Source organism: Amborella trichopoda, chromosome 11 (assembly GCF_054954075.1).
Source record: "Amborella trichopoda isolate Santa Cruz 75 chromosome 11, AtrichopodaSantaCruz75HAP2 v2.0, whole genome shotgun sequence".
NCBI classification, from domain to species: Eukaryota; Viridiplantae; Streptophyta; class Magnoliopsida; order Amborellales; family Amborellaceae; genus Amborella; species Amborella trichopoda.
In genome coordinates, this window is record NC_142346.1 from 13,086,149 (window position 1) to 13,111,383 (window position 25,235).

Sequence of the window (25,235 nt, forward strand, 5' to 3'; positions counted from 1 at the left end):
GATAAAAGAGAGGAGGAGAGAGAAAATTACCTTATTGAAGCATACCAAACTTTTTCTTCTCTCTCCTCTCTCGCTCTCCAAGACGTGCCCACAATCTCAATGTAATACTCTCAAATTTTATTCATCAAATTGAAAACTGAGGGATCCTTTTACAATTAGGTTTAGCATGTATTTATAGAATTGGGCTGAAACATGGGTGGATGCCTAAAATCTAGCCTAATTGATGATAATTACAATTTATTTGAATTTAAATAAAAATTTAAAAATGGGTGTAAAATGATTGTTTTCCCCCTGCCCAACAATACATGAAATTCCAAAACAGTTCCTGCTGCTGCCCTAGAACGTGCATGATCTTCCATAGATGATTCGGGGTTGCTCCGACGCCCGTTTGGCCGAAAGATAATTACTTTCTCGTTGGGCTCGGCGTGACGATCGATTTGATATCAACTTTGAGTCATGGATCATGTTTTTAGGCCACGATCACGCGACTTGAAATTTGTATGAATCTTCGAAACTTCTGATCGATAGTGTGCTTGTTTCTTGATGTTTTTCTTTGATTTCTTCGTTGAATCGCACTGAGCATGCTGCTACAATAGCATTGCAATAAACACAAATCGATTTCGTGTTCGAACGAAGATTTCATTGTCTTGGGTTTTTAGTCAAAATCTTGAATTTCGGCAGCCAGAATTTGTACCAACCTTATCGGCTTCGCACATGAAATCTGACCATTCATCATGTGCGAGGTTCGAACCAACATAACCTCTACCTTATGCACGCAATGCAACTGGTATCGTGTTGATTCGTTTTATGAGCTTTGTGATATGGCCGCTCAAGTGAGGTATGTCGCTACTGATTTTTTGCAGCTATCTTTACGAATCGCCAACTTCTCTCTAGTTTTCCTCCCTACTCGAGCAATGTCACGGGGCGTGCAACATATCGAAAAGCTCGTCTTAACGAGAAAAACACACTTGCAAACTTTGAGCGTGATTTGACTCAAGACGAGTAGGATACAAGTCTTCAAAGTTGTTGTGCGTGACTGTGCAACCCATTCTCCTCTAATGGAGATTGGTGCAGAGAGGCCGCACGGGAATAGCGTGTGGCCTACCCCTTTTTAATGTTTCACCCATAAGTTTGTCCTGAAACGTCCGTTTAAGCAGAAACTTGACCCTTAGGAGTTTTCGATCATGCCGGATCTAATGGCGGTAGTCCCACTGCAATTTGACATACCAAAAGTAGAGTTTTAGTTACGTGGTCCGTTTCAGGGTGCTAGAGGTTGATTTTTCCGAAATTGTTTCTTTGTTTGCACTTCCTTAGACATATCAGATTGCAACAAAACTTGGCAGGTGGCCTTTTGGAGTGCTTAGGAAGATTTTAACTCATTCTGAGTAATTCTGAGACTATCAGGAATGCCACTGTATGTCTGGGCTTTATTGACCAGCTTCTCTTTTATTCCGCATCAAAGACTCAAGGTGCTGAAAAATGTATTCAAACACTTAGATCTAGGTAAAATGTATCTTAGATCTACTGATTTCAGTAGGCATAGGCATCTAAAAGGAGATGGTGGCGCAAATCAAAAGAGCGAATTGATCCAAGCCTGAAACTTTGGGTTCCGGGTTTCGAGATGTAAATCTCATTTCCTTATTCTATTTTAGTAAATCTTTATCTCTAGGTAGTTTATTTTCTAAATTTTCTTATTATTTATTAGTTTTTAAAGTTTTAAATGAGTTTTTAATGAAAAATACACCGATATGGAATTTAGCACTGCCAGCGGACCTAAGAAAGAATCATATCTTAACATATTTGTGTCATTCTTGGGCCTATAATTCGAGCAATCCCACTTTTTTTATCTTTCACAAATTTAACTTAGTCATATCTCATTCCAGAGATCGGTGTGGATCAAAGCATAAACAAGAGGCGAGGCAAGGCGAGCCAAGGGTCAAAGAAATTGTAAAAATGGAAGGAGCGGATGACCAAGGCAAAGGACTAGTAGCACCGATAGGGGGACGAGTGATATTGATGGGGATGAAGTTAGTGAGGAAGGAATCATTTCTAACATGCTTGATGAGGCTTTGGATTTACTTGGTAAGAGATTGAAAAGGATCAATGGTGCTCAGGTTCTTAAGATTTTTCCTAGTTAGACAACATCCAGTGATGGTCAGGAAGCATTCCAACAATCAATAGCCTAAGACAAAGAAGGTGAAGCGGAAGTTATAACCTTCAAAGAAAATTGATGACCCAAAACATAAAGCATGGTTATCACAATAGATCAAGACATAGAAGAAGCCTAAGAAGAAGAAAGATGTTTGGAAGAAAGATGTTGGTTTCACTAAGAATCAATTGGCTGATACAATTAGTCAAAGAGCATATTTTATGCATGCGTATTTGAATGTATTTCGATGTTTTTCTAAGGAGTGTTCTTCATTCTTCAGAATGTTCAGTCTCACGCCTCACAAAGAATAACTACGCGGAGATTTGGGCTTTCACATCAACTATGGGAAGTCGATGGTGATCAACAGCCAAAAACCGAGGGCGAAATGGATGGGAGGCCTAATTTTGTGGGGAAAGCATGTGAATAATAGAGAGAGCAAGATATACATATATATATATATATATATATATATATATATATCAAGAGAGAGAGACAGAGAGAGATAGAGACAAAGATAGAGAGAGAGAGATGTAAGGTCACTTTCTTTATCACAAATTGAATGGGAGGTCGTTATAATCATTTCGCAACAAGAACCCCTCGATTTGGTACTTGTTTGATCAATTTTATATTTTTGAAAGTCGTCAGAAAATGGGATTGCAGCGATGGCAAAATGTGCCTTCTTGTGAACTCAAATTGGGTGCCTTTCCCGACCTCAATCTCATACAAATCTTACGTCAAATTGAAGCCCTTCGAATCACGGTCGCAATGGACCCATATTTGATGCTATCCGACGTTGGGCCTTCGAGATATGGCCATTCGAATGGGTGTATATTTCTCTTTGAAATTTTTACAACATATGAGTTTTTGGGTTTATCTTCTCTCTATGATTTCTCTTATTTTGGGTGTCAACTCGAGCCGTATCTTATATCAAAACGTAGGGCTTGATGAGATCCACCACATACTGAAATTTGGGCTCAATTGGCCCCCAGATGAGAGAGTTGTGAGATTTACAAGTCAATCCCAAAATTAAATGACACAGTCTCTATAAATGAAAACTGGTTCATTGAGGCATCATGTGAATAGTGTGAAACCCACCCATTTTGGGTAAGTTAGCCCTAGGATGGTCCAGAAGTATCTAAATGAGCATAAAATTGGTATCTGGGGGTTCTTAGAACATAAAATTGAACCTTTCTAATTTGAAGCCTTTGCATTAGATTAGGACGAAACTTGGCAGGTACTCTTAAAACACAAAATGCCACCCTTCCATGGTTCTTGAGGTCAATCTGGCACCTTTAGCATTTCTTCTAAAATTAGGCTTATTTGCTTAGGATTTCTATAGTCCACATGCATTTTTGGTATCTGTCGGTCTAGGTCACCCCTAGCTTCTCCCTTGTTCATACCGGGGATACAAGCATGTCAGAAATACCCTCCAACAGACAAGAATTAAAATAAATTATACAGATGTATAATATATCTACACTTATCATAAAATATAGGATCCTTCACACAACCTTTCCCGATTATAATATATGTGATTGTCTACAAAGATATCAATTACTTTTCGAACAAAGAGGTCATTGAATAGACACAAAGTTCCAATGGGTGGTTGTAAGAGTATCGGTGAATAGACACAAAGTTCTAAAAAATATTCCTCGGACTTCAAGACTCACCCCAAGCCATTTAATTTGACATTTAAAGAGTAGGACTAGTTGTGATGTCCTTGTAATAGAGATAAATGGTCTCTTTATAGACAATCCTATAATATATATATTTTCCATACTATGTACGTAATATACTATTCCCTTAACAACCCTTTGACAACATATATTGTCCTTAAAACATGGATCCCTTGACTTTTTTTTTTTCGAAATTAGAAATTCTACCATACTATTGGTACGGCAGGACCTTGTAACTGAACTCAGCAAATCAACTCCTCGATGAGAAGAAAATTAGTGAGAGAGAGTTTCCACGTGTTGCAAAGGCGGAGGTTAGAGAGAGAGCAAGAGAGAGATTAGATAGAGATGAATGTTTTTGGAAGCCTATTTGTTGGCGTAGCAAGAGGAGGGACAGGAAGAGCAGTAGATCGATCAGGGCTTGAAAGTGAGTGAGTGTAGATAGGGAGAGAGAGAGAGGGTGGGAAAGAGAAACATAAAGGAAAAGTAGAGATTAGGAGCCCAGAATAGCTTCCAACGTCTTTAAGGAAAGTCACAAGGCTTGCAGCATTCCCCACGAGGGGAAAGCTCGGAAAATATTTTTAAGGAAAATTCTAGATATACATCTAGAATGTACTTTGCAAACATCCAATTCTCCAATACTTTTCAAATAGCACCCTTAACTTAATTATTGTTTTCTCTCTCCCCTCTTTCTCTCTCTCTATATATATATATATATATATGGGATAGTCTAAATTTCACAAGCCTTCAAATTACAAAGGTTCAAGATAGAGAGAGTTGTGAATGGTAGATTTATTATTTTTATTTTTTATTTTTTAAAAAAATTTACTTTTGTGGGGCAAATTTGTAAATATTACTACAAGACAAAGGGTATTTTTGTTATCTCCATAAGGGGTAAAATTGAACTTTTAATTAAAAGACGAGCATTCTACAAATAAAGTTTCTGGACACTAATTTCCAAAATACTATTGTACTTTTATGAAAATTTCAAATTTGTCATTGCTCAATGGTAAAGTTACCTATTTAAATAACTTTTAATAAAAATTTAATGTTTGTTTTGATAAATATATCCATCACAACCCCTTCTAGCTTGAACCTTTGTATTTTGAGGGGTTGTTAACTCTAGACAAACCCTATATATATATATATATATATATATATATATATATATATATATATATATATGAAAAAGCTAGGATTAGCCCACTAGCTTATATGAATATATGAGCCTAATGGCCCAGATTCAATCTAAACCGATCTGACGATCATGGATGTCCGGTAGTGTTTGACTTATATTTTCTACAAATCCAAATCACTTGAAATTTTAGGTGTGTTCATCAAAAATAGTTGGATCTTCGAAAAATATCAAAAAAATATTTTGATTTTTGGAGGTACTTTGGTCATTTTATTTTTCGTGAATATTTTTTTTATATTTTTATTAGGTACGTCTTGATGAGAAGAACACACATCTAAAATTTCAAGTGATTTAGATTTGTAAAAAAACAATTAAAATTCAAACACGAAATGAAGTCGTGATCGTCAGATCGGCCCAGATTCAATCTAGGTCATTGGGCTCATATGTTCATATGAGCTAGTGGGCTAATCCCAGCTTTTTCCATCTATATATCCCCTCTTGAGATCTCTCTCCCCCCGCTTGATATCTCTCTCCACCAGCCACCAGATCTCTCTCTCTCTCCCTCTCCGTTTCTCTCTCGACCCGAAATGGAAAAGTGCGGTCCAGCACAATTGTGTTGGACGGGTAGTGAGGCTTCTGGAATTTGGAGGGCACACTTCTGTGTCAGACTTGCTTCTTCCTTTCATATACAAGACAGTCCGACAAATTGTTGGCTGAATCGAATTTTTTGCCATATTTTTCTGGTCCGACACATTTCTTGATGGGTCATGGCAAAAACAATAAAAAAAGAGGTCTTGCTTAAAAGTATGCAAACAGGATTCCACAAAAATGTGTCGGATTGGATTCTGGCTTTAAATTCCAAAAGCTTCAGTACAGGTCCGACACACTTTTTTGCCCCGACCACATTGTCCCAATTTGAGTAGGCAAGAGAGAGATATATAGAGAGACTAACATCAGGTGGAGAAAGAGAGAAAGAGATAGAGATAGAGAGAGACTGACATCAGGCGGGGAGAGAGATATCTAGTAGAGAGAAAGATCTCGAGCTGGGGGGAGAGAGAGAGAACCGACAGAGAGAAAGATATTGAACAGAGATAGAGAGAAAATCGAAAGGGTAGTTTAGTGTTTAACATATTAACTTTTTAACTGGAGGTAAAAACAAAGAAAAACACTAATTGAATTAAAGGTGTGATATTAGAGGGTTGGATGTCTACAAAAATAGATTGCACAAAATATCCATAATTTTCCACATTTTTTTAAATGTTTTCACCCATATATACAGTTTTTGAACGATCTTGAAATTTGCAAAACATAAGAAAAGTGGTCATAAGGCAACGGCAAATTATCAGTGATAACCGGTACAATGAATCAAGCCACCCAAAAATTGAGGTAAATCTTCTAACGTGGCATCCAAGCAAGGCACTAACTTTTCATGGGGGTGCATGATCAGATATAGATATGGAAAGAGATACAATTGCTGAGTAGGAGAGAGAGTAGTCCCCATTCAAAGTCAAATGTACTTGAATGGGAAGCACCAATACTCAGCCATTCAAGATGGAAGTGTTTGTCTTCTAGACTCACAGGCCAAAGTGTGCTCCATCCCCTCCCTCTCTCTCTCTTTCTCTGCGCACAGAACTCACGTGACTAGGCCTAGTTATCAGTCCCAACCTGATAGCGTATCTCTCCACTGCGGTTGCATTTAGGTGGTAGGTCCCACATGCACACTCTTCCTACACCTCTCTCTCTCTCACCTGGCCCCCTAAATATGGTTGGAATATGTGTTGCACCCTCTCTGTCTCTTACATTTCTAATTCTATGTGCGTTTCTCTCTCTCTAACACAATGACACACAAAACCAAGTTCACCCACTGTATCCATTGTCCTACTCTGATAGTTTCTATGTGCGTTTCTCTCTCTCTAACACAATGACACATACAAAACCAAGTTCACCCATTGTATCCATTGTCCTACTCTGATAGTTTGGGTACATGAGAAAAACCAAAAGTAGAACCATCCACCAGACCATGGGAACTTGTTATTTATGCACATTTCGAGCGTGTTATTTAGTGCAATGTATTGGTACTTGTGTTTGTTTCAAAAAAGCAATGAAAAAAGCAACGATTTGATGGCAATGAGACCTGTCCCTTCCCTGAACAAGATATAAATAGGATCCCCCCAGGGCCCTCAACTGCCTCTCACCATTTAACTCCAAAATCTGACACGTCTTCCAACACATCAATTTCAAAGGAAACAGCATATTGCATTATTTCACCCTAGAAAAACCCTAAAAGTACACTGAGCACACTTGCACCACCACCCTTGGTGGAAACCCTAAAATCTATGGTAAACTTTGTGTGCAGGTTCAGTTCATTCATGGAACCAGTCTGATACTTACTCCCACATCACTTTACATTCATGGCAGCAATACTCATTCTCACTTATTGCAATAGCATGAAACTTTCTATTTTCTAACACTCAAGACAGTCTGATTTTTTCTCACTTCTGGTGATACCATGATACACTGATAATCTCTGACTCAAAGGCATAGAAATAGTATGATACTCTCACACTCATGGATTTCAGTTATTTCCTTACTAATGGAAACAGTCTGTTATTTTTCTGTCTAGAAGTGGTCTCTCTCTTATTGCACATAAACTAGCGCCTTCTAGCTGCTGTCTCTCTTTGCGCATTGAAGTAAACAACAGCAACGGGCAGACCGAGTTGGTTCTGTTCGGCAAACTCTCGAGTATTGAAACGATCTCGTGACGATGGCGAACCGACAGTCTGTCTTCCTCTCTGTTTGAACAGAACAAATACAAACCTGTGGATCCCAATGCTTGGCCGTGGGCTTTCGTAACCCACAATTTCCCTGCCTGTACCAAATCAACAAATCTGAATATTGTTATCAAATCAGCCTAGTTACATAACCACTCTAGGGTTATTGCTTCTTACACACGAACAAAAAGATGGGCCTAAGAACAACAACTCTGAGAGAGAAAAGAGAGATCGACCAAAAGTAGCATCCGTGGTTCCCGGAATATCTGTGACAATCCTGTGCAGATAGAAACTTATTGTTAATATTTTCATTAACTGATAACCAATTGCATTTACAACAAGAGTAATTTTCATACAGTCACAAAATAATATTAATAAAATAAAATATGAAATGGGCCAATTTTGGACGAAAATTACGCATAAAGTCGGTTAACCTGTGTTTTTTTTATTTTTTCAAAATTGTCCCTCTGTCCTCGAGCTGCATTTTATTTTTTTTATTTTGGTTTTTTGGATATTAGGGTAGTGCCTAGTCGAGAAGGTAGTCAGACATTCGCATCTTTGGACCGTCTTAATTTTTAGCAAACAAATGAACTAATGCGGTTCTAGGATGCCATCCTCGGATCCCCCTGAATAGCACCAAGGAAGGCGGTTCGAGAATGGGGAGCTCGGACTACTTCTGAATGCTTAACAAAGTCATTCTTTGTGGTCCGAGGATGCCAACCTCAGACCACTTTGAAGAACACCATAGAAGTCAGTCTAGTGATACTAGCTAATATCAAACCGATTGGGCACTTCCCCAAACATTAGGGCTAAAAAAAAAAAAAGGCAATTTTGAAAAAATAAAAAAAACCTCAGGTTAACCGACCTTCGTGCTGTGTTCAGAACTAATGCTTGAAAGCTTGAATTTAAAGTGGGATTTGTTTAAGAGTTTACCAGTGCAGATGCTCCCTCAAGTATGGATCACTTGGGCCGGGCACATCTGGGTCAGTGAGGACCTAATACAAGGAGTAGATAATGGATTTAGACACAATATTGTATGCATAGCACTCTATAGAACTAAACTGGTATAATATTATGCAAGTCCCATGAACCAAATGAGAGCTAAACTAAAAAATATTATAAAATATTTACAAACACGCTAGTCTTTTAACCAATTGCACCCTTTGAACCTCTCATAAACCCGGCAAGAAAACAGAGGGTTGGAAGTGGGAGTGGTTTGTGTGCTTTTTGTTTTTTGGGGTGTGAGAGAGGGGGAGAGAGTGAGAATGTCCTAGGGCCTTGGCTTCCCAAATCCCCACTCAACTTTTTTTTTTTTATAATGGCTTGGATTTTGGCAGTAGCATTTTCAAGCTCCGGTCCCTGACTCTATTCTCATCAAATGGGTTGGGACCCGAGCTCGGTCTCTGACTCTATTCTCATCAAATGGGTTGGGACCCATTTTCGAGCTCGGTCTCTTACTCTATTCTCATCAAATGGGTTGGGACCCAAATCCCCACTGACTTACCACTTTTGAACATGGGTTGAGGTCATAGTGATAGCACCACCGATGCCTCAGCTAAAGTAAAAAGTAACGGAAAACGGATAAGGGCACTTCATCCCCACTAAATTAAATAGAAAAAAAAAAAAAAAGAAAGAAAGACAAGAGTACCAATGTGTAGAAAGTTCTCAAATCACCACCACTAACTTCGACACGAGGCTTCTGTATGACAGTAGAAGGCATGAATTCATGGCCATTACAGACCTGCTTGTTGGAGTTATAGGTGACATTCATCTTGATACTTGGAAAGAAGGAATTTATGACATCTCCTATAACTCTTCCGACAACGAGGGGCTCTATTTGCCTAGCCATGTCTATTTCTGCAATCTGTTGGGGTTTTTTTAGAGAGAGAGAGAGATAACTGAGACTTTGGGAGCTTGGATAAGGCAATTTGTTGGGGCAATTCTATTGGACGCTGCAACTGAAACCCCAATATATATAGTGTTCAGCTGCTTGTTGCCATTAGGAAAGTGACCCAAAAAGCTCATAAGAGTATAGTACTCTGTTTTATTTTTGTCTTACTTTTTATTTTGAGAAACATGATTTTCTGTCATTCAAAAACAGGAGTGGAAGAGAATTTCGGAAAGCTACAACAGTTATGAAGTAGTTTTATTTGTTTTATTTTATGGGGAATAATTATTCTCTCAGTTAAATTTCTTTTTAAAAGCTTATAGCTTTAGACGTGCCCTCTTATCTCAATATTAAGAATAACATCTTGTTAAGCAGTATATTTCAAGTACCCATTAATTTTCCTTTTGTTTTATTTGTGTTGTGCTATGTAGCTTGATGTTGATATGAAAAGAAGTAGTATCATTCGTCAATTTATTCCACTTTGAAAATGCTGCCGCATTAAATAAAAGTGTAAGAGAAAGCAAGAGGCATTTGGCTTCTAATCAAGGATTTGTCGCAATTGCACCACTCTACTTTCTTTGAAGTGACAATCTGATATTCACACTTCATCAAACCACAACAAATTCTTTGACACTCAGGTCTTGAAAAGGGAGGAAATGAAATTAAATATAGTTGTTTGGGTGTATGTGCAGGCTACATATTCTCACTTATTTGAAACTTTGTTGTAAACGTTAAATAATTCATTCCTTTGTAGCTTTCAGAGTTTCAGTGTTTCTCTTGCACAAATATAGCCCCAGAAAAAATAAAATCTGGAGAGAAGTATACATAAAACTTTAAACAACTCATTCCGTTGTAGCTTTTAGAGTTTCAGTATTTCTCTTTCACAAATAGACCCCCAGAAAAATAAAAATCAGGAGAGAAGTACACATAAGAAAACAGTCATTCATGGAGTTAGAGCCACTTAACATGTGCTTTTCTAGCCTCAGTATTTTGTTAATGTTTTCCTTTTGAATAGACAACTTAAATTTAACCCCACACACTCAAGGTTGTCACAAGTGCCTTATAATGAGCAACCCACTTCACCTTTTTAAAGCTAGCAATGTTTTAAACATCAGTGTCTTTTCCTAAATCATCTAGGTACCGATTCATAATTCCACCAATCCATATAAGCCGCATATATCTTAAAACTCATTAATGGCTGCATGCTTAACACAACTCTCTTCCTTTGGGAACAGCATTGGCCCCCTTTGGGCTGGCCAAGGCGGATTTATAAGCCCCATATAACTAATAAATAAAAAGAATTCGAAATTCTGAAATTGGGAGACTCAGGACTTCCCTTAACCCGGATCATATCCCCACCAGTTCTGGGTTGAACAGGAGGATTCTGGTTCAACCCACCGAGTTTTCAAACACTCAAATCTAGTCTCAGAGCAATGGTATCACTAGGACAAGATACTGATTCCAAGTACTGTACATCCAAAAACACACTCATCATTTTGTGAGATCCAACGTATTCCTTCGTATCTATTAATACAAACATACCTCTTCATTTGTCAGTTAACTTTGACACATGCATGTGAACCAATTTAATTGTCAAGCAAAAAAAGAATAGGTTGGATCTCACAAAATGATGAGTGTGTTTCTGCAAGTACAGTACAAGGAATCCATATCTTGTCCTAGCGATACCATTGCTCTGCAACTAGATTTATTTCAAAACTCAGTGGGTTGAACCAGAACCCCTTTTTCGACCCAGGGTGCAATTTGTGTAAAGCTGAGGCTCTAAACAATCAAAGTAAAGCACACCTTCAAATAGTGTTGAGAAATGTGGTTTCGATAGTGGAAATCTTTGTGATTGTCTTAAAATATATTTTCATCTTTAATTACAAATTTTAAAGCTTCAAAAATAGTGTAGATCAAACAAATCTATGAAAACTTGAAAACTCTTGAAAATTGACGGTGCAAAACTGTGTTACAAGTTGCACTATTCTCAAAACTTGAAATCCATTTTTTTTGTCTCATATCCATACATCATGAAGTCGAGATGGTCAATTTGAAAATATTTGAGCATCAAAGCAACCTCTTTGAGGTAGGCTCTAATTTGATTGTTTAGAGCCTCGGCTCTATATAAACTTTTTCCAAAGTGGAAATAAGAGATTGGTAAAAGTGATGGGGTGTTTTCATTAATATATATATATATATATATATATATATATATATATATATATATATATATATATATATATATATATATATATATATATATATGTGTGTGTGTGGGGGGGGGAGACACATGGCCACAGCCGATTGATTCCCCACCAAAAAAATTATAATAAATAATAGAAAATAGCAACCATAACATGTTTTAAATATGTTTAGAATCCTAATCCCTATGGCAACAATGCAAGCCATTCATTGGTTCCATGATTCTTTTTTACCTAATAAAGTTCTAGAAGAGACATTTGGAGTCTACTTTGATGGCTAGCTAGTATAATGGTTAGAGTGTGACCTGTTCGAACCTTCCCAAACTTAGGCACAATTAGGAAATTTTCCCTAAGTAGTGATATTCTTGAGGATTGGAGGGCATAAAGGATGCCACCCACCGCTGTCTTGTCATGAAGTGTGAGATTCATACGTCTTAATTTGGTAAAAAAAGTAGAAGGCTTCTACAATTAGAGAATTATAAGCTCTTGTGGTTTTTAAAGGGGAGGGGCACCAATTAAATAAGCAAACTCATGAAGATTAATGAACAAAAAGATTGGGTCTACCCCATAAAATTAGTATTGGCTTTTTAAAGGGAGGACAATGTGGTTTCACAAGGTCAAGATTCCCTTTCTAGGGTTGGAGAGAGGAGTTAGAATTCCTATGCACAAATACAAATGGCATATTATTTGATTGGTTCCCACTTCCCAGTCCTTCCAAGAAACCCCACTGGGGCTAGCTGCTGAAGTGAAATCCACTTATGCTTGGCAACTGGATTTTGAATATCCTCCAAAAATATTACGGATTTTCTTTAACACCTCTCTCTCACACACAATTATCAGCCTTATCAACATCAAATGATGTCCACCTTTCTCATCTCATATTATTGAAGCCATCTCTCTCTCTCTCATCAGGCTTAACGACATCATATGACCCCCTCTCTCCTATCATATGAATGGTGCCACCTCTCTCTCTCTCTCTGAGAGGAAAATGCCAAGGCTAAAAATATTACACGAGAACAAACTATTCAACGCACACATGAAGAGAGATGTAGAGATTTTAGAACCCTTTTAGCTGTTGAAATATGAGCTCCCCACGAGGATCTTGTACTTGACTAGCTAGAAACAAATAGCCACTGGCACAAATTATAATCAAGAAATAAAGTATGAGCACACACCACAATAACACAAAGATTTATGTGGTTCACTTTAAGGGACTACGTTCATAGGTATGGCAAATTGAAATCTACTATATTGATAAGAGTTCTTTAAAGCCCTCTTAGCTCTAAAAATATAACCTCCCTAAAGGATTTTGTGCTTAACTAGCTAGAAACAAATAGGCAATGACACAAACTATAATATGAGAAATAAAATATGCACACACACCACAATAGCACAAAGATTTATGCGGTTCAACTTAAGGTACTACATTCAAAGGTGTGGCAAATTGAAATCTACTATATTGATAAGAGTTATATCAAAGATTTTCAGATACAAAAGGTATCTTATTAACCATGGACAATACTCAATTGAGTAACCTTGAATCCACTCTCCTGACCGGCTTCACCAACCGTTGACTTTTGGAAATGTTTATCATACCAGATAGAGATACGAGAGTAATGAGAAATCGACTTTCTCCCAAGAAAGGAGATAACACCGTGCCTCTCTCTCTTAAGATGAAACCACAAACCCCAAATAGAGCGCACATATTCTTGCTCTCTCATTTTATATATATATATATATATATATATATATATATATAGGAAAAAGTTTATATAATGTTGCAACCTTAAAATGTAGAATTACATATGCACTTCAAAAATTCATAAGAGAATGTTGTTTTAGTATTGAAAAACCCTCCCATTGATCATCTCGATATCGAGATGTATGAATATGAAAAAAAAAAGATTTTGAGTCCCATAAATAGTACATCTTGCAACACATTATCTAGACTGTCCATTTTCAATATTTTCATATATTTATATATCTAATTGATTTTGACTATTTTTGAAGTTTAAATTTTATAATTATATATGAAAATAGATTTTGAGATAATCTTAAGAATTTTTTACACCAAATTTACATGTTATTATAAAATTTGGAGGTACGCTTAATTGGATTGTTTAAGGTTGCAACCTTATAGAAATCGCACCCATATATATATATATATATATATATATATATATATATATATATATATATATATAAGATGCAAGGGTGAGCCCATGGGCTCATTGAACAACGTAAGGCCAACGGGCGAGATTGAATCTGGGCCCTATCTGACAGTCAAGACTGTATATTAGTAATATAGTTTTAATATTTTTTATATAAATCCAAATAGCATGAAAGTTTAGGCATAAACTCTTCTCATCAAGACACACCTAAAAATAATAATTCATATAAACTAAATTGATCAAAATACCCCCCGAAACGTTTTAGGGGTATTTTGGTTAATTTAATTTATGTAAATAAGTTTTCTTATATTTTTATTAGAATTCTACAATTCATGAAGAATAGACGCTCCAAATTTTAAGTAATATGGACTTGAAAAAAAAAAACAAATCAATTACGAAATATAATTGTGATCATTGGATCAATCCAGATTCAATCTGAGTCGTTGGGCCTACACTGTTCCATGAGCCCATAGGCTCACAGAAGCTTTTTTCCATATATATATATATATATATATATATATATATATATATATATATATATATATATATATATATATATATATATATATGATGTTAGGGTGAGCCCACTAGCTGATGGAATAGTATAAACCCAATAGCCTAGATTACATATGAGCCGATCTGACGTTTAGGACTGTATATTGATAATATAAGTTTTAATATTTTTTATATAAATCCAAATAGTATGAAATTTGGAGCATAAACTCTTCTCATTATGGCACACCTAATAAAAATGTTAAAAAAATAATTCACATAAAATAAATTTATTAAAATACCCCTGAAACGTTTTAGGGGTATTTTGATCAATTTAATTTATGTGAATGAGTTTTTTTTATATAATTTTATTAGATTCTACTATTCTTGAATAATAGACACTCCAAATTTCAAGTAATTTGGATTGGCAGAAAAAAATAAAATTCAATTGCGAAATATAATTGTGACCATTGGATCGGTCCAGATTCAATCTGAGCCGTTAGGCTTACATTGTTCCATGAGCCCATGGGCTCACAGAAGCTTTTTTCTATCTATATATATATATATATATATATATATATATATATATTGACTACCTCTTACGTCTTCTAGACCTCAGCGACTCTCCTGGCCTAAACGGTCAACTGACTGGGTGTCTTGAGTGTCTCTAACCTCAATTCTCGGACCAACTTTCTTTAATGGATTAATTTATTAAGTTTCTTAAGATAGAAAACTAGTATTAACTGTTAGATCTCTAAAACAGGGTTGGCTTTGATACCATTTTTGCCACAAGATCTACCCTAACAGTTCTATCTAGATCTACCCTAACAGTTCTATCTACTTATATTAAGTATGAGAAGATTACAGAGTTATAAACTATTAATTGTTGCAGTAGAGTAACAAAATAGAGAAAAACAAACAAAAGAATTAAAATAGGAAACCAAGATATATCAAATATGATCCAGGAAGTATGAGTATAATCACAGATTTTGAAAGTAAAAACAAACTTAAATTGCATAACTTACTGTCTACAAATACAAAGACTGGCAAATCTCCTCCACTCAGAGGGATAGTAAGAAGGTAAAGAAGATAGATTACAATCACACATGTATATGAAAGTTACCGACTTTAATGGTGTACAGTTGTTGATGATTTGTACAAGCCTAACCTACTGTCTAAAGAATGGGAGAAGAAGGTGAGAAGAAGAGAGAGAGATATATGAACGAGCAGAGAGAGAAATATGAAGAACTATAAGGCTTGATGCTTCCTTGATGCAGTCTCCGATCTAATTCCCAGATAAAATTATTGAATATACGGATGGAAATATTGAAATACAATTCACTCCAAAAGATAGGAGTATAATAGATGATTCACCAATTACACCAACTTCTAGTATCTCTTCTTTCCGAGATCTAGAACCAACCAAAAAATCTGTCACCACATATAATCGAATTCCTCCTATTATAAATATACCAGCAACACCAATGAAACCACAACTTACTAACTTGTTAAGGACACCTGATAATATTATTATTCCACAATATAGAGAAGCACAGGAAGAACCTGCTGAAGCAGAATTCATTCAAGTATTACAACTTGAAGAAACATTTGATAAAGAATCTATTATACAAGATTTTCTATCACCTGAAAATAAAGATTTTAGAGAATGGTATGTCAAAGAATTTGAACCTAGATTAGTGGAATTATTTCATAAAAGATTCAATAAATGGAGAAAGAAGGGAAATAAAGGAACATTTTTCTTTGATTGCCTTAGAGACACTCTACGCAAACACAAAATCCCTATTCCCAATTTTGAAATAAATACAGTAGAAACCCAATATACAGTGTTTCAGACTATTGAAGGAAATACAATCAAATCCATACATCCTCCTAAACAAAGTTTGAAAATACAAGGAGTTATTACCAAAACTCCTGCCCCAACAGAATCTACAACCTCAACTTCCACTCAAATGATAGTATATGAAACTGTAGCAACACCATATAAATTAAATAATGCAAATATAGCTCGTATCGAGTTACTTCCCCATATAATTGAACAAAACAATTATACAAATCTTCGCCTTCATACACTTGGTATACAAACAAATCGAATAGAAAATTTATTACATCCACCTTCCCATAAGGAGAAAAAACAACTATTCTTTAAACCTCCTCCTGACTTAAAGAAAGAAAAATTTCATATAGGTGATGATAATAAAACACTTATGAATCCATTAATTTCTAAATTATCCAAATTAAAAATTAAGGAACCCATACAAACTACCATTGTCTTACCCGTTAGTGATAAGGGAAAAACAAAAATTCCTGAACATGATAACATGACCCTTCAAGAAGAAATATTTCAAATCAATGAAAATATGGACCCACCAATTGCCAACACCATAACAAATATGCAAAAAGCATTTTTTGAAATCCATATTTCTCCAGATACTATAAATCGAATCAATTATAGTAAAAATTGGCAACCGATAAATGCCAGACCCTATTATAAGAGACCAACTCCAGTTGATATACAATTAGAAGAAGACCTTACAAGTCATACTTCTACATATACTGGTCGAACTATAATAGACTGGAATATTGATGGAATTTCTGACCATCGAATACTAGATACTATGAAACATATGACTATGTATGCTTCTGCATGTAAGATGACTGGTAGTCATGACCAAGAAATAGCAAAAGCTATAGTCTCAGGATTCACCGGATGGCTAAGAGGCTGGTGGGATTCCTATCTCAATGAACAAACAAAACAACAGATATTAACCAATACTAGACAATGGACGGCAAAAAATGAACATAACCAGGATATGGTCTATTCTGAAAGTGATGCTGTCAATTCATTAATCTATACAATTGCTCTTCATTTTATAGGAAATACTTCAATACTTGCAACACGAACTGCTGATCTTTTATCAAATCTACGATGTCCTACACTTTCACATTATAAATGGTATAAAGACGTCTTTTTCTCTAGATTACTTATACTCGAGGATAGTCATCTTGATCATTGGAAAGAAAAATTTGTAGCAGGACTACCATACCTCTTTGCTGAAAAAGTAAAAGACCATCTTAAAAATAAAAATAATGGTGTAATTAATTACTCTCAATATACTTTAAAAGAATTATCTTCAGAAATCTGTGCCGAAGACTTAGCCCTATGTACAGATCTGAAACTCAAAAAGCAACTTGATAAACAAAATTTAAGTGGTAAAAAAGAGTTAGGAGATTTCTGCCAACAATTTGGCTATCATATGGATCAAACTCATATAGATAGAACTAAACCACATAAAATACATAAAGTATATAAAAAGAAAAAACATCGCAATAAACCCGAAAAAACACATAAGTCTTTTCCAACCAAACAGAAAAAATATAGAAAATTTACGAAACATTTTGCTTCCAAATCATCTCAACAGAATAAAAAGAAATTACCCGTTTGTTATAAATGTGGCAAAGTCGGCCATTATAAAAGCCAATGCAAAGTCAAACAAAAACTAGACTCTATTACATTAGATGAGTCTATCAGAAATAAAATCTATGATATTATTCAAATATATGATTCGTCTGATAGTTTCGATACAGACACTACTTCCTCAAGTAGTGATACTTCTTTTATAGGAACAATACATAATGATGATTTTTATTGGTCAGATATTAGTTCTAATACAGAAGACGAAATATGTCAATGTCCTATTACAACTTCTGGTATTCATACATTAACAAAAGAAGACAATCTTATTTTAGATTTAATAGAAAAAATATCTGATCCTGACGAAAAAAGAGAAATAATTACTCAATTTATCATTTTAACTAAAACAAAAACAAAACATATGCCATTAGTTAAACCTCCTGATAATTATAATTTTTCTGATATCATGAAACGTATCAGTCAGCATGAAGCCACCCAAAAAGAACCTACTATTGCTGAACGCAAAGCCGAAGTCAATATAGTTAAGGTAGAATTATCCCAATTAAAAAATAGAATTCAAATCCTTGAACTCCATGACAAAACCGCCGAAATAGATAGTGATACAGATGTCACAGAATTTAACCATTTACTCAAATCATATCATCCCAATGATTATCTAACTAAATGCGAATCATCCACCAGACAATCAGTAAATGTTTTAAATCGAGTAATCACACAAAAATGGTTTGTGCTAATAACCATTGTCATCAATGATGAATACGAATTCCAATCTCTAGCTTTAGTTGATTCAGGTGCTGATCTTAATTGCCTTAATGAAGGTCTAGTCCCTACAAAATATTTTGATAAAACTACTCAAATTCTTAATACAGCGGATGGAAGTAGACTATTTATTAAATATAAATTATCTAATGCAAAAATTTGTAATGAGGAACATTGCTTTCCCACACCATTCATTATGGTCAAAGGACTCAATCAAGCTGTAATCCTTGGCGTACCCTTCCTTACTTTGTTATATTCGATTACTATTTCTCACACAGGTATGGAAACAAATACTCATGGTATTCCTATTAGATTTGAATTTCTTGATAAACCAAAAATCAAAAAAATTAATACTGTCAAGCAAAATATTAAACAAAAGGAAAATTTTGTAGGATCATTACAACTTGAAATCAAAGATAGAACTATCAGTGAAAAGCTTCAGAATAATGAGATAATACAAAAAATACAACAACTCAAAACTTTTATTGAAAAAGAAATATGTAATGATTTACCAAATGCATTTTGGTATAGAAAACAACATATAGTTGGTTTACCATATGAACCAAACTTTTGTGAAACAAAAATACCAACAAAAGCTCGACCTATTCAGATGAATACAGATCTATTACAAACCTGTCATCATGAAATAAAAGATTTACTTAATAAAAAACTAATACGCCTTAGTTCATCTCCCTAGAGCAGCTCAGCTTTTTATGTCAATAAAAATGCTGAACAAGAACGAGGAGCCCCTAGATTAGTCATTAATTATTTAATTTATCTGGTGTTGCTACAGTTTCATATACTATCATTTGATTGGAAGTTGAGGTTGTAGATTCTGTTGGGGCAGGAGTTTTCGTAGTAACTCTTTGTATTTTCAAACTTTGTTCAGGAGGATGTATGGATTTGATTGTATTTCCTTCAATAGTCTGAATTTACCAAATGCATTTTGGTATAGAAAACAACATATAGTTGGTTTACCATATGAACCAAATTTTTGTGAAACAAAAATACCAACAAAAGCTCGACCTATTCAGATGAATACAGAATTATTACAAACCTGTCATCATGAAATAAAAGATTTACTTAATAAAAAACTAATACGCCCTAGTTCATCTCCCTGGAGCTGCTCAGCTTTTTATGTCAATAAAAATGCCGAACAAGAACGAGGAGTTCCACGATTTGTCATTAATTATAAACCTCTCAATAAAGTCTTACAATGGATTCGATATCCCATTCCAAATAAAAAAGATTTACTCGATAGACTCTTACATACTGTAATCTTCTTCAAATTCGATTTAAAATCTGGTTTTTGGAAAATACAGATAAAATAAGAAGATAAATATAAAGCAGCATTTAATGTCCCTTTTGGACAATATGAATGGAATGTTATGCCTTTTGGTCTTAAAAATGCTCCATCTGAATTCCAAAAAATAATGAATGATATATTTAATCCCTTTTATAAGTTCATGATAGTTTATATTGATGACGTCCTCGTATTTTCAGAATCTCTTGAACAACATTTTAAACATCTTCATACTTTCATCCATACAGTTAAAAATACTGGATTAGTAGTTTCGGCTAAAAAGCTAAATCTTTTTCAAACAAAAATTAGATTTTTAGGACATAATATAAATCAAGGGACCATTATCCCAATTGATAGATTTATTCTCTTTGCTGATAAATTTCCTGACAAAATTTTAGACAAAACTGAATTACAAAGATTTTTAAGATGCCTAAATTATATAAGTGATTTTTACCAAAATCTAGCTCTTGATGCTAAACCTTTATATGACCGACTAAAGAAGAATCCTCCACCTTGGACTGATGTTCATGCTTTGGCTGTCCAGCGACTTAAACTTAAGGCCAAAGAACTTCCATGTTTAACTTTATCTGATCCAACAGCTTCTAAAATCATTGAATGCGATGCTTCTGAATTAGGACTAGGTGGTATATTAAAACAATCTATTAATTCTAAAGGACAATTAATAAGATTTACTACCAAAGCCTAGAATCTTACACAAAAAAATTATTCTACTGTCAAAAAAGAATTACTTGCCATTATTCATTGTGTTTGTAAATTTCAAACTGATATTTTAAATCAACACTTTCTTAACCGCACCGATTGTAAAGCCGCCAAGGACATTCTGCAAAAAGATGTTCAAAATCTTGTATCCAAACAAATATTTGCCAGATGGCAGGCTATTTTATTTGCTTTTGATTTCTCTATTGAGCATCTTCATGGTTCTACTAATTCTTTATCTGACTTTTTAACCCGTGAATTTTTGCAGGGGTGACCGTATATACCCAACACACCCTAAAGACGATACAATCTCATCTTACGGCTTTTCCTCCTACGGTTTGCAACTCTTTCTTGATAATAAGCATCGCAATATGAATAATCCTCAGTCTTCAAATACTAAACAAGGAAAACAACCTATGGAAATAGTACCTAGCAATATGTTTGGGCCTCTTATGCCCATCCATTCTTCTTTAAACCTGACACCTATGTCACCTCTCAGATCTTCAAATGTACCTGAATACTTGTTACAAACTCCTTCTCAAAGTCCAATACAAACTCCAAGTCCGGCGTTTTTTCCGGCAACATATCCAAATAAACAACCATTTACCTCTGCCAAATCAGTCTATGTAGACACAGCCTTCCTCTCAGACATATTTATTTCTTATACTCATGCACAACTTGACCTAAATAAAATAGCTCCCCTTTATCTTATCAACCATCTATATCCTTCATATGGAATCAAAACTCGTGAATGGTATGAAGCCATTCTCATAGAAACCGGTTCGGTTTCAATAGTCCATTTCTACCAAGGCAGAACTAAAGTATATGCCTACTCCAAATTTCAAATAAAAAAACTACTTGCTTATGATGATTGGGGATGCAATCCCCTTCAAGGGAAAAAATTATTAAACCCTGAATTCCAATACAAATACTATAAATATGCAGAATATATCGATGCATGGCACAAAGTGTTCTTTTACCAGAATCCCAATAATACTCACCCCTGGTATTTACAATTCAAACTTCCCATCCTTGAAAGATTCCCAAACTGGTTTCGCCATTGGTTCTTACTATGGGGATCACAGACTCAAATTCTACCTGATAAATTTCAAGCAGTCCAGACTAAATTTACACAATATAATACTTGTACCGACTTAGAAGATTTCTATCTTTATTTCATGGCAATCTATCAGATACCCTGGATTCTCAAATGGGATTACTCTATTTCAAAAAATAATACGAACAATTATGAGTATATTCCCAAGCTTGGCAAAACCTTAAAAATCAAATGGTGGGATATCTTCAGTACTAATCCTGCCTCCTTATCCCTGAAACGAATACCCCCTCAAACCAATGTATTAAACTCACCAACATATAATACAGTCAGTTTACCCACTTTTTCGGCCTATCTGAAGAAAATGAAACAATCACACCCTAATGCTACATTAGAAGAAATAGAGCAAAATCTTTTCAAAATATTTGCCCCTGATACTACTGCACCAGCTACATCAGAAGAGACAGTACAATCTGACAATCCTTTGCTAGACGATTTTAGCCAGAGACCCGATGAGTAGCTCGGCCCGATAAGATATTTTCTCTACAAAGATTCTTTTTGTTCCTTACTTTGCATACAGGATACGACAAGCTACAACAAATATTCCTCTTTAGCTGATGTGACTAAATTGGAGTCATATCATACACAGTAAAGATTCCTTCTTTAACTATCAGATTAGACCCCACTATCCAATACTACGACAAAAATATTCCCCTTACATAAAGTGACAAACATCTGCAACAGTAAAGATTCTCTCAAACGATGTGACTAATTTCGGGTCAAATCACCCGCCTGACGTGTCTCCTCCTTCTTCGCTGCTGTTCGCACGTACCGCTCACACAGACCACCTAAGATTCGCCATGTCGCCATCCATCACCATCACCGACATCCAGCTATCTTCTGTACCTGCCACGTATCCCTCTTCAGCAAGAATCTTATCCTCGCTTTCCTTCGTCGTCAAGCAAACGAATATCAGCCAATAGAGTTTCCTTCGTGACCAAGCAATCAATCCCAGCCACATGCTCTCCTCCGACGATCCTCTATAAATACCTACTCTGCCAGAAGAAGAAGGCAGACTGCATCAAGGAAGCAACAAGCCTTATCAAGAAGCAAGCTCTCATAGTTCTTCATATTCTCTCTGTTCTCTCATATTCTCTCTCTTCTTTCTTTCTTCTCACCTTCTTCTTTCATTCTGTAGACAGTAGGTTAGGCTTGTACAAATCATCAACAACTGTACACCATTAAAGTCGGTAACTTTCATATACATGTGTGATTGTAATCTATCTTCATTACCTTCTTACTATCCCTCTGAGTGGAGGAGATTTGCGAGTCTTTGTATTTGTAGACAGTAAGTTATGCAATTTAAGTTTGTTTTTACTTTCAAAATCTGTGATTATACTCATACTTCCTGGATCATATTTGATATATCTTGGTTTCCTATTTTAATTCTTCTGTTTGTTTTTCTCTATTTTGTTACTCTACTGCAACAATTAATAGTTTATAACTCTGTAATCTTCTCATACTTAATATAAGTAGATAGAACTGTTAGGGTAGATCTAGATAGAACTGTTAGGGTAGATCTTGTGGCAAAAATGGTATCAAAGCTAACCCTGTTTTAGAGATCTAACAATTAATACTAGTTTTTCTATCTTAAGAAACTTAATAAATTAATCCATTAAAGAAAGTTGGTCCGAGAATTGAGGTTAGAGACGCTTAGGACACCCAGTCAGTTGACCGTTTAGGCCAGGAGAGCCGCTGAGGTCTAGAAGACGTAAGAAGTAGTCAAAGAGGACTGTCCAGATAACACTCAACCGCAACCTAATAATGGAGAAATTTATGAAGAATCTGACGGATAAAACAACTAGTACAACTAATAGAACTCTAAGGATAAAAAACAAAGAGGAAATTATTATTAATGATATTGAAAACCAAATACAAAATTGGAACATACCCAAAGTTCCAATATCAGATGTCTATAAGAAAGGCACATTCGATCTAAAAATCGGATATGCTATTAAAACAGAAGAAGAGACTCTCTCTGTTACAAGTAATCAAGAAGACTTTCAACTACTATCTCAAAAGATATTACAAGTCCATAAAAAAAAAAAATATAAATATTTACATATAGGATTAATTCAAATAGCTGTAAAACCCTTGACTCGTTTAGGACTAAATAATTCTATCCTAGTCTGCTTATGCGATACTAGGCATAATAGATTTTCTGACTCACTGCTAGGTATGGTTGAATCTAGTTTATGTAGTGGACCAATATATTTCAACTGTTTTCCAAATTATTCTGTATCTCTTACAGATCCAAATATTTTAAATGTTTTATCTTTAAATCTCAAAACTCAAGGATTTAATATGACGACTGGTTCTCAAAATATAGCCATTGTTTATCGAATTTATTACAAAGTAATGACTACATTATGTCCAAACGTACGCCAAATAGATACGAGAGGACAAACAATATTTTTTCAAACCAATATGGAAAACTCGAATACAATTATACCAAAAACAATATCATGGTTAGATATTGTTCTACCTCAAACATGGTCTATCCATAATGAAAACCAACCATCACAAATATCTACTCAAAATATTCCAGACAAAATTATTGAATATACAGACGGAAATATTGAAATACAGTTTACCACAAATAATAGAATTATGGATAATGCATCCATCTCAAGTACTTCAAACACTGATTCTTTCCGAGAGCCAGAACCTTCAAGAAAATCTATTACTACTTATAATAGAATTCCTCCTATCATAAATATTCCATCAACACCAGTAAAACCACAAATTGATGGACTCCTACGAGCATCTGATAATATCATTAATCCCCAATACAAAGAAGCTCAAGAAGAACCTGCTGAAGCAGAGTTCATTCAAGTATTACAACTTGAAGAAACATTTGATAAAGAATACATCATAAAAGAGTTTTTATCTCCAGAAAATAAAAATATTAGAGAATGGTATGTAAAAGAGTTTGAACCTAGATTAGTAGAATTGTTTCACTCAAGATTTAACAAATGGAGAAAAAAGGGAAATAAAAGAAAATGTTTTTTCGATTGGCTAAGAGACACCTTAAGCCAACACAATATCCCTATTCCTGATTTTGAAATAAATACACTCTAAACTCAATATACAGTATTTAATACTACTGAAGGAAATACAATTAAAGCCATACATCCTCATGAACAAAGCTTGAAAATACAAGGAGTTGCTACTATGGTATCAGCTACTAAAACCCCTGCTACTCCAGAACAAAATATAAGATCCTCATCCTCATCCTCAACCCAAATGGTTGTGTATGAAACAATAGCTACACCATATAAACTCAATAATGCAAATATAGCTCGTATAGAATTACTTCCACATATAATTGAACAAAATAATTATACAAATCTCTACCTCCATACACTTGGACAACAAACTAATAGAATAGAAAACTTATTACATCCT

General features: G+C 35.0%; 1 protein-coding gene across 1 annotated transcript; it reads right to left on the reverse strand.

Moving 5' to 3' along the window:
* Nucleotides 1-7,192: 7,192 nt before the first annotated feature.
* LOC18426927 (CEN-like protein 2) lies at nt 7,193-9,665 on the reverse strand. The gene is made up of 4 exons (XM_006835987.3): nt 9,377-9,665; nt 8,662-8,723; nt 7,965-8,005; nt 7,193-7,826 (listed from the first exon to the last, which is right to left on the reverse strand). Exons 1-4 carry the CDS (start codon nt 9,575-9,577, stop codon nt 7,609-7,611), a joined length of 522 nt encoding a protein of 173 aa, XP_006836050.1. The 5' UTR covers nt 9,578-9,665; the 3' UTR covers nt 7,193-7,608.
* Nucleotides 9,666-25,235: the final 15,570 nt, after the last annotated feature.

What these genes read in the sequence shown, in the direction of transcription:
- LOC18426927 (XM_006835987.3), bottom strand. Translation starts at nt 9,577, where the DNA reads ATGGCTAGGCAAATAGAGCCCCTCGTTGTCGGAAGAGTTATAGGAGAT. An exon ending in TGAGAACTTTCTACACATTG is followed by an intron (nt 8,724 to 9,376) that starts GTACTCTTGTCT and finishes TCCTTGTATTAG; the next exon opens with GTCCTCACTGACCCAGATGT. An exon ending in TTGAGGGAGCATCTGCACTG is followed by an intron (nt 8,006 to 8,661) that starts GTAAACTCTTAA and finishes CTATCTGCACAG; the next exon opens with GATTGTCACAGATATTCCGG.